Source organism: Schistocerca americana, chromosome X, assembly GCF_021461395.2.
Source record: "Schistocerca americana isolate TAMUIC-IGC-003095 chromosome X, iqSchAmer2.1, whole genome shotgun sequence".
Classification (NCBI taxonomy): Eukaryota; Metazoa; Arthropoda; class Insecta; order Orthoptera; family Acrididae; genus Schistocerca; species Schistocerca americana.
The window spans coordinates 542,367,175-542,383,679 of NC_060130.1; the positions used below are offsets into that span (position 1 = coordinate 542,367,175).

Consider the following 16,505-nt stretch of genomic DNA (forward strand, 5'->3'; position numbering starts at 1 on the left):
ACAATGAAACTAAGCAAATTTTAAATGTCCTTCAACTAGTTTCACGCCAGCATGTTTCAGTACGATACCTTTTACTCTTTTTGTCTCCTATTTGTCTCAGCATAGTTAGCAAGTTTCCCTATTCACTATATCATGTGTTAAAAGGGGGAGGGGCTATTGTTAATATGCAATATTTAGGGAAGCCTTAAGTGAGCATAAGGTTTGTTATTTATATGTTAACATCTGTTTATTAGATAACTAGTTCTTAAACCTTGATCATTATGTTTAAAAACCCAGTTAGTCAGTCCTCTGTAGCTGTGTGGTAGCTGTAGGTGTGACAGTCATTTATTTGCAACTGATGTCTATTTGTTATGTTTGTATGATACGGTTTGTGCAAAACTGTGATTTAAATGGATATGTTTAGTGTACTCATGTCTGCTAGTAAAGTTTAAATTCCTGTGAATGTCACGTGTGAACACTATTTCACTGACACTTGCACAAATTGTTAAGACATTCAACTTGTATGCTATCTTGGTTATTGTGTGTGATACACAGTATTTAAGTACTGAAGTGGAATTCTTGTAATTTTTGCTCATTAGATATTTATTTATATTTTTTGGCACATTTTGGGAAATGATTCCCATTTTCAACTGCATTTTCTGTGTGACAAGTGGTTAGTAATGTAAAAGGAATAGGGATTGGCCAGAATTCTGTGAGAGTTGGGTGGCTGGCAGAATACAAATATGTGAGGGATGGAAAAGATTGTGAGAAGGATATCCCTAATCTTCAGACATGATCATAGTCAAAGCCCTGCCAAAAGACATGGTTCAGTTGCCCCTGTACGCAGTGATACTGGGTGATGGGGAGGGGATTTTTTTTGGGTGGGGGTAGGGGGGGGGGGTTATGTTTCCCTTTTGTTTGTAGTGGGGGTGGGGGTGGGGGGGAGCATTAGGGATTTGTGAGGATATTGTATGGGAAATCTGTTGGCAGCTTAAGTTTGGGGAATAGTGCTGTGTGTGAAGGCCTTAGTGAGACTTTCAGCATATTGGGCAAGGTAATTCTCGGCACTGCAAATATGCCATCCACAGGTTGTCATCCTAAATGGGAGCAATTTCTTACTGTGGAAGAGATGACAGCTGTCAAAATGCGGGTAGAGTCTGCGCAGGATACGGTGGTCAATGCGTAGTGGCCAGTTTTCAGTCAAAGCACAGGATGAGGGGTGGTTGTTTTTTTAAGGGGTGGTCGACAAGCGTTTTCAACCTTTCAGGTGGACAGTGCTGACAGAGTTGAGGCGCATGCTTTGTAGTCTTTCTCTAGCGATTTTACTGAAACTATTGGGTAAAAAAATTGACTTTACTTACAGGTTATACGTCAGATTCATGATGATGTTCCCACCAATTCATTATTATTTCTCGTTCAGCTACAGGCAAAGCGTGATACACTTACAAACATCAACATAAAAATTTAAATTAACATTAACAATGATTTACAATAAAATTTTAAGGGTTTCCAGCCACAAAAGTGCTTGGTCACTTATCACATGTATGTCCATCAGATTTCCTCCCTTAAGTCCGTGTACGTCGCACTCAACTATATGCTGCATGGTTTGACTCTCTCCGCACTCACAATTGGGGTCCTGGGAGAAACCCCACTTTTTCAACAAATATTCGCACCGACCAACACCTGTCCGCAGACGATTTAGAGTTACCCACACTCTACGTTGGAGTTGGAAGCCTGGAACTCGTTGAGATGGGTCCTCAATAAGGAAACTGTTATTCACTTTGCTTTCCTGCCATTGCTGTTTCCACAGGTTATCGATATCAATCTGTTGTTTGAGTTCTTTCCAGAAGGGATTTCTTGACATCAATCTGTCAGGGGAAGGAGGTAGGTCCCTGAACTTTTCTTTGTACCTCTGGATTGCTCTTTCACGTCTAATCGAGGGTGGTTCGATATTGGCAAGGACGGGCAGCCAAGGTTTCGGGGTGGGTCTTACTGTTCCTGTTATGAGCCTCATTGTCTCGTTAAGTTGCACATCAATATATCTGACATGCCTACTACGGGCCCAGACGGGTGCGCAATATTCCGCTACACTATACAGAAGTGCCAGTGCTGATGTGCGTAGAGTTTCAGTGGAACATCCCCAGGTTGTTCCTGCCAGTTTCATTATGATGTTGTTTCTTGTTTTCATTTTTTGGGCGACTTCGTACAGGTGGCTCTTATATGTGAGAGTGCGATCTAGCTTAACACCCAGATATTTTGGCGTTCTATCGTTTTTCAACAATTTACCTTTTATTTGCACTTTTAGCTCACGATTTGCATCTTTGTTACACAAGTGCGTTATTGATGCCACGGATTTAGTCGGATTTACTTTGAGATGCCAGTTGTCATAATATTGTTGTAGTCGTTCCAGATCCCTGTTTAAAATTTCTTCCAGTTCTTCGAAAGTGTTGGCGTGAGCCGCGATAGCGATGTCATCTGCATACATAAAAGAACGAGATTCCAGGTTTGGGATGTCCGCTATGTATAAATTGAAAAGGCATGGAGCCAGCACAGACCCTTGGGGGAGACCATTTTGTAGTGTCCTGTAGCTGCTTGTTTTCCCATTCAGAGATACCTTGAATCTCCTGTTTATCAACATATTTCTGACTAGATCTATGATCTTCTTGCATTTCACGACTTTTGACAGTTTATACAGTATCCCTTTTGTCCATACGGTGTCGTATGCTGAGGTGATATCTAATAATACCATGCCCGTTTTCTTTTTGTTTTGGTAACCTCTTTCAATGAAAGTGGTTAGGGCGAGAACTTGGTCGCAACAATCTCTTCCTTTTCGAAAACCGCCTTGCTCTGGGGGAAGAGCAGCTTCTATTTTACTTTCTATTCTGCCTAGGATGACTCGTTCAAACAGCTTGTAAGTGGTGCACAATAAAGATATCGGTCTATAGTCTTTAGCATTCTCTCCTGTTTTCCCTGGTTTCTGGATGGCTATGACTTGTGCGTTTTTCCATTGCTTTGGTAACCGGCTGGTATCTATGATATTAGAGAAAAGAGAAGACAGCCATGCTCTTCCCTTTGGCCCGAGGTTCTTCAAGAATTCTGGAAGAAGGCCGTCACAGCCAGCTGCTTTACCAGGTGACATTTTCTTTAGTGCTATATTTATCTCTTCTTGTGTTACCCAGTTTGCTAAACCTGCTTCCTCCTCGCTTGTATCTAGCTCTTCGTTCATCAGTTGGTGCAGTTCTTTTTTCTTTGAGGCGGAGGCATGGATTCTGGATGTTTGTAGTATAGAAGAGCATATCTTGTTAGGGGTCATTTTATTATTGATGTTCCATCCCTTGAATTGTGCTCCGCCAAGTTTCCTCAGTAGACTCCAGCTCTTCTGTGAGGAGTGCGTAAAGTCCATTTGTTCCATCCGCTTTTGCCATCTCTGTTTGCGTTCCTCGTCCATAGCTCTTATGAGCTGTTCTCCTAGTTCTGGATTCTCTGTTTTCTTATATTCATCGAGTAGTTGTTCGCACTCCTTTGTCCGGCATGGGATGTATTCTTTCCGTGCTCCTCTTGGTATTGAGTTATGTGCCGCTTTAATAATTAAATTCGTAAATCTGTCGTAATTTTCTGGAATTGGGGGAATTCTGTTTACATTATTTTCAATGGTATCTTTAAACTTAACCCAGTTAGCCTTCCTGAGGTTCCAGCGGGCTATAGGGGGGCTCTTTATTACTGGTATTTGGATCCCAAGGTCTATAATAACTGGTCTGTGTTGGCTCCGAGGAATACGGCTCAGTACAGTTCTCTTGGATGGAAGTGCTATTCCAGTTTCTCCAGATGAGACAAAACAAAGATCGGGCGTTGATGTTGTGCCCCACGCTCCTGAACAGAAGGTGGGGGTATCTTTTGCATCGTATATTAATGTATAATTATTTATATCTGCCCAGTCTGCCAGCATGAGTCCTTCTTTGTCGCAAGACTGATAGCCCCATCTGGGGTGGTGGGAGTTAAAATCGCCAATTATGACTGCAGGGTGTTGTGGGTTAGGTAAAACAGGTTGTTCCCATTTTTCTGAAGGTGGCTTGTACACGTTATACACAGTCATATCGTTTAGTTTTATTCCCACGGCACATTCGTGGTGCATAGTTTCCTCAATATTATCAACCAGTTCTTTCTTGATCAGTGTTGCAATACCGTGTTTATTATGGGCTTTATAGCCCACAATTTCATAGCCTGGTATTAGAAGTCTCGAGATATTTTCTTCTGATAGATGTGTTTCCTGCAAGGTCAGCACATCAATTTTTTCTTCTGTTAGTAGCTTTGTGAGGATGTCTCCTTTTGTCCTCGTGTATCCTTCTATGTTAACTTGGCATATACGTATTCGTCCACGCACTTGGCTCCGGGGGGGAAACTGAGGCATTTGTCTCACTCTCTTGCGTAACTTCGCCTGTGAGGGCCGGGAGGTATTACTACGTCCGGCCGCCGTTTGGTGGTGACATTTGCTTCTCGTGTCGCAGCTCGTTCTGAGCATTTCGATTTTCTTCTCGCAATGCGATCGTTGTGCGGCACGATACTGGGGGGGTAGGCCACGTCGAGGCTGTCACCATCTACCCCACCAATTCATTAATTAAATTACAATGAAATCCAGACCTTTAGCTGGTGACAGGTGTTGATAAATATCAACGGGGACAGATACCTTCTTCATAATTCGTTAATGGTCATAGTTACTGTGATATTATGTGGAAGTAAGACGCGAAATTCGGAAAGGTTTGCAATGAAAAATAGAGGTCATTATGATTTTGCGTTTGGTGCACATTACATAATGTGTTGTTGAGTATGAAATTTAGCTAAGATATTGAATTTTTCTTTAGACTTGGGTGGCAATATCTATCTGTCACCAATCTCGAGAAAATTGATCTAACGTAGCACACTTATTTGCGATCACACCTTGCCAGTGATAAAGTCAGGGTGAAATATGCACAACATTCCTCATATTTCATAAATGGTTTCAGATATTGAAATGAAATTTTGGCACATGACACCACGCAAAGAAGATAGTATTTTGTCATATCATTAGTATGTAAATCTTCATTATCCACCATGTTATTCCAATAACTACAGACTTTTTCAATTAAAGAATGTAATTTTTAAGGGCCACAATAGCTGGTGAAATGAGAAATGCTCTGGGTTTTGGAACAACATAAGTGAAGACACCACACCTATTTTTGTACTGAGGATGTCAATTTTCATAAGGTACTGAGTGTCTGGCTGTACTTTTCCTCAAATCCTCACTAAGTAAACCACGGTTTCAGAATTCTCTTGCAGTTGTGTCTGCACACCATGTTAGTGAGGTGAGACTGTGTAAACTCCACTGTGTTTTTGCAAAAAAAAAAGGGGGGGGGGGGCAAATTTTAGAATGGCAACCACAGAAATGTGTAGGTTTCAAAATTCTCCACACATGACACTTCTCTGGAAGTTACAAATGGTTAACAAGCCATACGAAAATAAATTGCTATATTTTTATCAGAATTCTTTTTAGATACCAACCAAAGCAGAGGTGACAGTAGAACTTTTTGAATGGTCACCATGCAAATGTAAACATGGAGGAGCCTGACTTAATATTTACAGAAAATGTGAGCATAGGCTTCGTTTAGAATGGCACTTCCCCTCCAGGGCTCAGCATTTCCTCTACGACGTCTGCCTGTAACCCCAACCACCATGACTCTCCACAAGCATCCTTTGGTGTCTGTGCAGCATCTACTGGCCACGGCGTTCTGTGCTGACTATATTCTGATTTTTAGTGGGCTTGGTATGGACTAAGGTATGGATGCAGTCATCATGGTGGTGGAGGACAATGTCCAAGAAGGTGGTACGTTAGGCTGAGGAGGGCCAGGTAAAGTGGATGGGAGACAAGGTGTTAAGACTCTGGATGAATGAGGATAAGGTCTACCAGAACTTTCCGTATCATATTTGCATTGGTGGATTTATTTGATTTGCCACAAACTGTTTCAGAATTCATGAGAACTGAGTTAGGGAATCCCAAAGACTCTAAAGGAGTGTGGAGGAGCAAGGGCAGAGCCCACTCTTCCCAGTAGTGTGTCCAGTGCTTTAACAGCTGGATCCCTTCATTCAGTGAGCATCTTACAGGATATATGGCGTAAAATAATTTTGTCATTATTTAGGTAGAAGGAGTGCGTCCAATAAATTACTCATTACAATAGTAATAGATAGATTGTTATAGTATATTTGCAGAAATGATATTTAGGGAGCAAGTAGGTAAATATTCCATCATGTATACTGGAAGCAGTTTCTGGAAAAACAGCAGCCAAATGAAGGTGTGAAAGTATATGTAGCTGGAAATGTGGCATTGAATAATTGTTCCTTTATAGTGCAGTTAGGATGAAATGAACAAGAATCATTGAAGGAATATTTGCATTTCCATAAGATAATTATGTAACCCATTATAGAAGAATTTTCTAAAATTGTTATTAGCCGTCTGTGTAAAACTTAACCTTTTAAATAAACAAGATATGATTTTTCTTTGTTGGACTTGGAATGTTTTGAAGTATAATTAGATATATTTTTTTTTTCTTCTTTTTAACCCTTTGACTGCTGTTGACGAATGAACTTGTCATGCTCTTCTGCTTCTCACGGTGCTGCTGGCGGGTTTAAGCATAGTCTTTGGATGTTCTTTGAGCACTGTCGACTGGGGTCTCCTTGCCATTCCATGAGCACCAATGATGAGTATCATTGCGCCTCCACAGAGGTACCTGTGTGCTGTCAACAAATTCAAGCATACAGTGAATTCCCAACCTACATGTCAGCATTTACCACAGTTCTGGCTACTAAGTTCTGTTAAGGTACTTCGTTGTGATCTCATTTTGCTACATTTGACTTAACTTTGTCTTAGTGTTCATCAGGATTGGCATCACAATGTTTGTCTAATCAACTAGACTGCTAAGGAAGAGAGCGTGGAGATATTGATGAAGAGCAACAGTGTGGATGGATTATTTGATGTGCAAGTGATATTTCCTCCACAGATTCTAAAAGCAACAGTCTTAAGCAATCTATGTCAGAAGGTGCAACACAAACAGTCTTATGTTCCAGCAAGAGATGTAATTGATAGTTCATCTGAATCCAAATAATGTAGATGTGATAGTGAAACACTTAAGAGGAAAACACAGTTGAGTGACAAATCTGATTGGAAAGAAAATTATTTCTGACTGCATAATCACACATTTGATGATTTGCATTCAAGACCCAAGTGTCAATATGGGAATGATCAAACCATTATATCATTCTTAGTGTTATATTCAACAGATGGTACTGTGCTAAGAAATGCACAGACTGGAGGTTTGAAATGCTGTGATATCCATTTCATTTGTAATGTACACAAGAATAAAAATACAGTGTCCGAATAGACAAAAATAATAAAGGATCATCTGTTTATGATGAGGAACTGTTCATATAACATCAGAAAAGGTTCATACACCTTTATTTCCATTAATGGTTTTATTGCACAAGTGCACACAAAATTACAATTTTTGTAAATTTCTGTAAACTGTTTGGGCCAATACGCATCTTGTCCTCCATGGCTGCCTATGGTCAAATTTTTGTGCCCATAAACACACAGGAAGGGATGAATGTTTCGGATTATAAACAACTGATTTCGAAAGCTTAATTGAAGTTACGAAATATTACCAACTGTATCACAGAACTATATCATCCATTTTCAGCAGACAGGAAGTTGCCGAAAATTAAAGAAATGCATTAGCAAATTTCCTAAGGGGATGAGAGCTGTTCAGTAGATGTACTGTCTATGTAGTATTCATACTAGAGACAGACAGTCTGTCCTCCTCCTGCCATTAAGTAAACAGTTAGCTAGCAAAAAAGCGTTCCTTAAACTACCAAATAAGTTGCATGACACAGTAAAAGTGAAGTTAAAAAGGTTTCAGTGTGGTTCACAGTGAACTCCAGTAATTGAGAACGATGTCCCCGACAATCGGTGTATTTCATTCACTGTATAGAATAACAGGAAGCTCTTGACTACATAATAACGTAAAAGCAAGCTGTGTCTCTGATAGCTTTAATCCATCACACATGGCAACATAGTATAATCTGCACACAAACAGAATGTAACCATGAGTGTGTGATCCAAAAATACCCAGTTAACTAAACTCGAATGTGTGTGTTTCTTTATTTTGTGGAGCGAAGAATATACGCAGTATAGTTGGTAATATTGAAGAGTAGCTGTGAAGGAACACACAACAACTGATGTGCATTGAAAGCAGCACGTATCTATTGGAATGGGTTACCAAATCACATTAGAAACTGTTGAAGGAAAAGCCATCTTTAAATCTCTGCGAATTTGTAATAACTATTACATTGCTGACAACCCTCAAAGTCGGAAACTAAATTTTACACTTACAATCATTTTCATATTGGCTACGACAAATCTTAGTGACAGAGAAATTGCAGATAGCACTTCAGAAATAGTCAGCACATGGGGAGGCAGGTCATCCGGGTGGCTCTAGCACAGGCAGAAGCCCAGATGCAGCCTACTTAGTGCAGTTAGACACATAAGGCAATAATGACACACTGCTCAGCTCAGCATATGCCAAGCATGTCTGCAGCAGCCAAAGGGTTAGTAAAATATAGAATTATTAGAAATTATGAAATATTTGTTATTTTATTTTCCAGATTGATGTTTGGGCAGCAGGAGTGATATTGTATATTTTGTTGTGTGGTTATCCTCCATTTGCGAGTCCTACAGGTGATCAAGAAGAACTCTTTGACCGTATACTGTCAGGAAACTATGAATTTAGTTCACCATATTGGGATGATGTATCAGAACTTGCAAAAGACTTAATATCTCATATGCTTCAAATCCAGCCAGAAGTGAGATTTTCAGCTGAAGATGTATTGGATCACCATTGGATAAGAGTGAGTATCAACTTTTTAGATACAGTGAAAACCATTTATCATGAAACTGAGGGTTTCAAAATATTTTTGTATGTTAAAAGAAATTTGTATAAAAGAATACATGTGGTGGAAAAAGTAATAATTATACTGTATTTTCAATCTCGTCATATTTTATCATAATACAGTAATTAGATTTCCTGCTACAATTTACTCTTGCAGGTACGCACTGTACATTGAAAGTCTACATACAGTGTACTGTTGTTTTTGGGGGAAAAGTCTGTTGTTTTTGGGGAAAAAGTCTGTTGCTTTTTGTAGTATATTTTTTCAATATGAGATTTTCACCAAATATTTCAGTATGATCCAGTATTTTAATTAGCTGCGCCCCTCTGTTGGAAGGGGTTACCAAAACCACATCAGAAACTATTAAAGGAAAAGCCATCTTTAAATCTCTGAAAATTTGTAATAACCATTAGTTTGCTGGCAACTCTCAAAGTGAGAAACTAATTTTTACATCTACAATCCTTTTCCTATTGGTGATAACAAATCTTCGTGACAACGAAATTGCAGCCAGCACTCCAGAAATATTCAACACAGGGTGATGCAGATCATCCTGCATTTCAGATGTAGCAGGGACAGAAACTTCAATGTTGATTTCATCGTCAAATTTGCATCATTGTCTATGCTGTTCTGAGCTCTGAATGTTCACCAAACTTTGTCATTATCGGCACTGTACACTTACCATCATAGATTGCGATAACTTCATCCAATGGCTACCAACTAATGTAGAAACCTTACCATATACTTCATTTAATATCGACTCAGTTTCAGTATGTTGCATTTCTGGAGGTGCCAAAGAATGTGCCATTTTGAAAAAGCCTGCATGGAGGAAACATGTTTCATTAGTAGTCATATTCCATGCTGAATTTAACATGTGGCTAATAAACTAACAGGGAAAAACTTCCTGTGCCTAGATTCTGAGTAAATATTTATAGAGCAGTAGCTTTGTTAGGAATGTCAGTAGTCTTGATCACAATCCAACAGTAACTAGATAGCAGGTTTTGTTGACTACCAACCATCTTCTGATCTAGATAACAAATAAAAAAATCCCTATTCAGCTTGGCAACAGTTTGTAAGAAGCTACTAAGATTTTTAAAAACTTAAAATTTTAAGAAATATTAAAAAAGTGAATTCATTAAAACCTTTGTAATCCTCAGTTTAAATTAGTTAGTTTGATGTTCCAGTGATCATTTTGCACAATAAATTGTAACGGTGTGGAACGAGTCATTTTACATTTATATTGCAATACATTCACATTGCAAATTAATTTGTAAACATGGCTGGATGCTGAACATTTATAAGTGAGTTAATCATTCCTAACCACCACCTTTCTGTCAGACTTTTATATCACTGGGTAAATTATCAAAATTTTTTTTAGCAGCATTGTGCACCCCCCTTTTTGTGCTAGACAATCTTAATGTGTAGTAACGAAGATAATTTTCCTCCTGGTATTGTCCCCTCAAGTGTCCCAGAGCTCTTTTGTGGACAGGTGAGTGGCACACACAGGGCCCCGAGCTATTGCAACCCATTCTTCCTTCCCGGGCTGCATTTCCTTCACCGTGTCCCGTCCTCCCCATCCTTGCTCCTTCTTCACTGCCCCCTCCTTCCCCTCTCTGTGTTCTACTTTATGTTGACCTGGCTATTCACATGGTTCTCTTTATTCCTTGTGAATTTGTTTATCTTTCCTGTCCTCTTTCATCCTTTTTGGCAGTTTGGTCCCCCCTTGGGGTTTGACCTCCACTTTTAAATTTTCTGTCTTTAGTGTGAACCACTTGTGGAAGAACTCCATCCCTAGCATTTATTTCGTGGACTCTTGTCCCCAATTTCCTTCCCCTCTTCAGCGCCATTCCACACTGCTAGGTCACTAGCATGTGTAGCCAGTCCATGTCGTGGAGGCATTATGTACCCATCTGGCTGAGCTTTCTGACAACACAGGGATCACACTACTGATACCTGATCTGTTGCCTCCCTGCGTATGCCAAGGAGTGGCTGCTTGTCATCCTGGAGCATCGGAACTCCTGGAAACAGCTGCCATGCCAGATGGCCCTTGCTGTGGCTGGGTGGCACCCATGGCGGAGAGCCTCTGACCGTAGTGGAGGTATCAAGGCAGATTCTTGGTGCATGAAGCATACCAAGCTGCAGAAATTTGGGCGTTCTCAAACAGTCGTCTCTGAGTGGTAAAAGATCATTAAGTACTGCCTTGTATGGCCCTGCAACCTTCCCTTCATTGGCTACATCTTGGGAGGAGAGCCAGGATCACCATCTTGGGATGAAACACTTTACCAGCTACCTGGTCTGTACTAAGACAGAGGGGCACACATTCACGGCTACAAAGCCATTGTTTTCTGTGGAAAATATAGAGGACAAGTTTGGCAAAGTGGAGTCTCTTGATAAGATGCGGTCAGGCTCCCTGTTGATCAAAGCTGCTTCTATCACCCAAACAGCAGCTCTTTGTGTTTGTGACATCCCAGTGTCTATTACCCCTCACCAGTCTTTGAATGTGACCCAAGGAGTGATTTTTCATAAGAACCTTATCCTGCAAACTGATGACAAACTCCAGGCTAATCTGGAGCAATGTAGCATTCATTTTTAGATGTGTACAGAAGGGTTGTAAAGGCAACTGTATTGATAGTGGTGCCTTTATTCTGGCTTTCAAGGGAGATACCCTCCCAGAGAAGGTCGAGGGTATGTGTTATCAATGTCACGTGAAGCCATATGTCCCACCACCCATGAGTTGCTTTCGGAGTGTTTTGGGCATATATCTTCCCACTGTATGGTGGACCCTCTGTGTGGTGACTGTTGACTCCCACCCCATGAGGGAAGCCCTGTGTTATGCCACCTGTGTTTGTACATTGTCATGCCCACCACTCTACCCGCACGTCAGATTGCCCAGCTTAGATGTGAGAAAATAAGATCCAAAAAAATAAGAGTGACTCCATGCAGTTCTCTTCCTTACCCCCTCCCGCTCTCCCTTCCCTCTCCCTTGCGGCTCCCACGCCCTCCCCTCCAGGTGCCGCTCCCCTTCCCCTGCTGAAGACGTGGCCCCCCTCTTCAGCATCCGCTGGCGATGGGGCTCCCTCTCCAGTCTCCGAAAGAGGAGGAGGAGGAGGAGAAGAAGAAACATAAGTCCCAGGACAAGCAGTCTTCTCCTCCCCCCCCCCTTTCCCCCAGTGCTCCCAGAGATGCTATCTCCCCCCTCACAACCTGAGTCTGACATCTTATGTGTGGATATCACCCCATCCTCATCAGTGACGACCACTGACCCTGTTACATGACCTCCCCTCAGCTTCTTTATGTCTAACCTGGACATTCGCCACACAATAATCCAGTGGAATTGCAACGGATATTACTGTTACCTACTGGAAATACAACTTCTTTCCTTTTATTCTGTGTTCTGTCTTGCTCTTCAAGAAACGCACTTCCATGATGAGCGCTCTCCAACACTCCATGGTTATCGGGCATTCTGTCGGAACTGTGATGGCCCCAATATAGCATCTGGGAGGGTGTGCACTTTGGTTCACACCGATGTCATTAGTAACTGTATCCCATTTCATACCAACCTGGAAGCAATAGCGGTATAAGTGCAAATGCTCCAGCAATCACCATTTGTATTGTGTACTTCCTTATGTTGACCTGCCTACTTTAATACAGCAACTCCTGCCCTGTATCTCCTCCTCAGGGACTTCAATGCATGCCACTCCCTGTGGGGAATACACTTTGACGGGTAGGGGTTTTCTAACTGACCAACTTATTCCAGACTTTGATTTCTCTCTCCTCAATGACAGTTCCCCTACCCACTTCAGTGCTGCTTGTGACACCTTTCCTGCTATCAATTTCACAATCTCCTCCCCTGCTCTCATGGCTTCTCTACATTTGTCACCACATGATGTTCTTTATGACAGTGACCATGTCTCACTGATTCTATTGTTCCCCTGCCACCGCCAGGCAGATATGCCCCCATGTTGGGCATTCCGCAGAGCCAGTTGGCCTTTATATACGTCTGCTGTGCATTTCGACACCTCTCTCCCAGGTTGTATTGATTTGGTTGTGCAAGACGTCTCTGCCACTATTCTTCATGCCACTGGCACTGCTATCCCCTTATCCACAGGTCACCCTCATCACTGGCCAATACCGTGGTGGACCAAGGATGTAGCAGTCACTATTCAGGACTGCCTTCACTTTTAAGTGTCTCTCTGATGAGGTTTGCTACCTTATTAAGCAGAGTAAAAAGGAATTCTGGGAGAAGTATCTTTCCTCCCTGGGTAAGTATGCCTCTTTGTTGCAGGTTTTGTCCAAGCTCCTTAGCTTTTTTGACTGCCAGTGACAGTCAACTTTCCAAGGTCGTATGCTACAGGGTGCTCTGTGTGCTGATCCATTGGTCCTTGCAACATTTTGTGACATATTTTGCGACAGCATTGGCATCCTTGTCCTATCCTGCTACCTCTCTCTGGCACAAATGATGAGTTGAAGAAACCCCCTCTGTTTAAACCCCCACCAAGCTGAAACCTATAATGAACCCTTCACTGGAAGGGAAGTGATGCAGGCTCTTACCTCTTTACATGACAAGGCCTCAGACCAATGTTCTATCCACAACCAGATGATCCAACACTTGGATGTTACTTAGAGGCAACACCTACTCAGGGTTTTCAACTGCATTTAGCTCACAGACGCCTTCCCCTCTGATTGGTGAGGCAGCATAGCTATCCCCAGTCGTAGGCCCTGAAAGAACCCAACATTTCTCAACAGCTACCGACCGATTAGCCTGGCCAATGCAGTTTGTGAACTGTTAACTTCCGATAATGTTTGGTACTCAAATCTCGGGGCCTTTCTTCCCCATATCAGTGTGGCTTCCAGGAAGGACAATCTACAACTGAACATTTACTCAGATTGTAAACAGCAATCCAAAACGCTTTTACTAACTGCTGACATCTTGTTGCGATCTTTCACCTACATAAGGCATATGACATGGCTTGGCACCATCACATTTTAGTTAACCTCGATGACTGCAACTTTTGCAGCCCCCTTCAGAATTTTATCCACGAGTTTTTATTCCACCGGCTCTTCTGTGTTCGAGTCGGCGCTTCACTCAGCACCACTCGGATCCAGGAGAACAGTATCCCACATGGTCCTGTGTGAAGTGTCACATTCTTCATTGCCGTCAATGGACTTGTAACCTTTGTTGAGTCTCTGGTTACTCTGGAGTTGTATGTTGATGGTTTTTGCATCTGGTGCAGCTCCCACTTGGTAGCATCTGCTGAACGCTAGCTCCAAGGCTCCATCCATTGAGCTCTGCATAGTCCCATTCCCATGATTCCAATTTTTTCCCCTCCAAAATGCAGGTTTTGCGTTTTGGCTGTCGACCCACAGTACACCACAGTCCAGAACTTTATTTAGGCAACCAGTGCCTAGATATTGTAGCACTGTCATGCTTCTTGATCTTATTTTTGATAAAAAGCTGATGTGGCTGTCCCATATTCACCACTGGAAGACTGCCTGCGTGCAGAAGCTCAATGCTGTCTGCTCCTGACTCGTACATCTTGGGGTGCAGACCCCAGGCTGGATTATGGTTGTCAGGTTTATAGCTCAGCGGCTCCTTTCACTCTGAAACTACTTGACACTCTTCGTCATTATGGGATGCATCTGGCTATCGGTGCAGACTGTTAGCTTGTATCTAATATAATATAATATAATATAAATATAATAGAATATCTACTAATGAATCAATACTTAAATATGCAGCTCTAAAACTGGCAGTGTATTTACAGTGTGCAGCCAGTGTTTTTATAGGTGAGTGCATTGATATTTTTTCCATCACTGTACTGAGAAAAAATATCGATATAATAATGGAAAAAATATCAGTGCACCAGCCTATAAAAATATCTGCTGCACATCGGGACAGATAATGATTTTTTTTAAAATATCAGTATATTGGATTCCCGATACTTTTAAAAACAAAAATTGATTGCTTATATGTTACATGTCCGCTGCTCCCCGGAGCACCCAAACTACCATCTCTTCTTTCCAGATACGGAGAGACACCTCCCGCAACGATGGCCCAAGTCTGCGATATGATCACCATCCTCATCCCGTCCCTTTTTCTCTGAACTCCAGCTTTCCCCTATACCACCTCTTCTCCATGCCCACTCACATACACTTCCAGGGTGCATTCCTCATCCACAACTCTGTCCTCACCTATCACAAGGTCTGAAAGACTCGGTTCATTTTGAGGCTCTCTGCCGCCAATTCGTCTCCATTCTCAGTGCGTTTTGGAGTTCAGAAATAATCTGTACTGATGGCTTGATAGTTGCTGGTCACATTGGCCTCACTTACATTCACGTGGGATGTAATGAACTCCTCTTATTGCTGAATGGCTGAAGTGGTTTCAGTACAGAGTTGGTAGCCATCTCTCATGCTCTTGAGCTTATCCATTCCTGAATCGGTGAATCCTTTCTCATCTGTAGTGACTCTTCAAGCAATTTACAAGCATTGAGGCGTGATCAGTGTTACCTTCACCATCTATTGATCCTGACTATCCAGGATCCCCTTTTTGTTCTCAAACAATGTGGACACTTGGTGATCTGGACCCCAGGTGGCGTTGGGATCCTGACGAATAAACTCACTGTCAGGCTGGCCAAATCGTCTACCAGCAAGTTGCCTCTTGATCTTTATTCTGGAATCTGACCTTTGATCAGTATTATGCTGTCAGGTTCTAAGGATTTGGGATACAGAGTAACATACACCATCACTTCGAAACAAACTACAGGCAGTAAAGGAGACCATGAATTTGTGGATGTCCTCCATGTGGGCATCTCGCAAGGACTTTGTCCTTTCCCGGCTCAACTTTGGACGTACTTGGCTGACTCATGGTCGTATCCTCTGTTGCGAGCATCCATCCCACTGTTGTTGTGGTGCCTGTGTGACGGTGATCCACATTTTGCTGGATTTTCCCAACATAGCCACCCTGTGGTTCACTTTCTTATCCTCCTCACTCACTACCCCTGGTGTCAGCAGACGATGCCTCAATGGTTGAACTGGTCTTACAGTATATTTGTGAAGGGAGTTTTTATCAGCCTCTCAAAGGGAGAGCGCCTCAGCCTTGTTGGCCCATTGAGAGGTCGGTAGGATGACCTGTTTCCACCTCTGTATAGATAGGCAGCGGCTTTTTAGGCTTGGTGGTCTGCCTCAGTCCCCTGTTGTTTTGCTCTTCTTCCCCCTTCTTGCATGTTCTGACTGACTTGATATTATTTCTCTGTTTTCCCTCTGCTAGTCTCTTCTGGGTATTTTTGGGTGGTTTGTTTCTGTTAAGTGGCTGGGGTATGTCCCCCATCGCACTTATGCCTATGGAGCCTCTGGCTTCTCCCTGGATGGGGCACCTCACTTTCCTTTCCCCAATTTTTTGTCCCTTGTTCTTTTCAATAGGCTTTGTTGATCTTTGGTAGAGACCTTGGGGTTTTCTTTCCTTGGCTTTCAAGCACTGGGCTCTTCTTTGGCATGTAGTTTTGTTGACTTGCCTGTTCCAGGTAGGAGGGGCTGATGACCTCATAGTTTGGTCCCTTTGA

At 42.1% G+C, this 16,505-nt stretch overlaps 1 protein-coding gene across 1 annotated transcript in view; it reads left to right on the forward strand.

Annotated features, from left to right (window-relative positions):
• Positions 1-16,505, forward strand: part of LOC124555773 (serine/threonine-protein kinase GL21140-like) — a 208,353-nt gene that overhangs the window by 168,417 nt on the left and 23,431 nt on the right. The window contains exon 10 of the mRNA XM_047129821.1: positions 8,668-8,910. Coding sequence (XP_046985777.1) covers positions 8,668-8,910 — 243 coding nt within the window. The remainder of the gene's footprint in view (positions 1-8,667; positions 8,911-16,505) is intronic.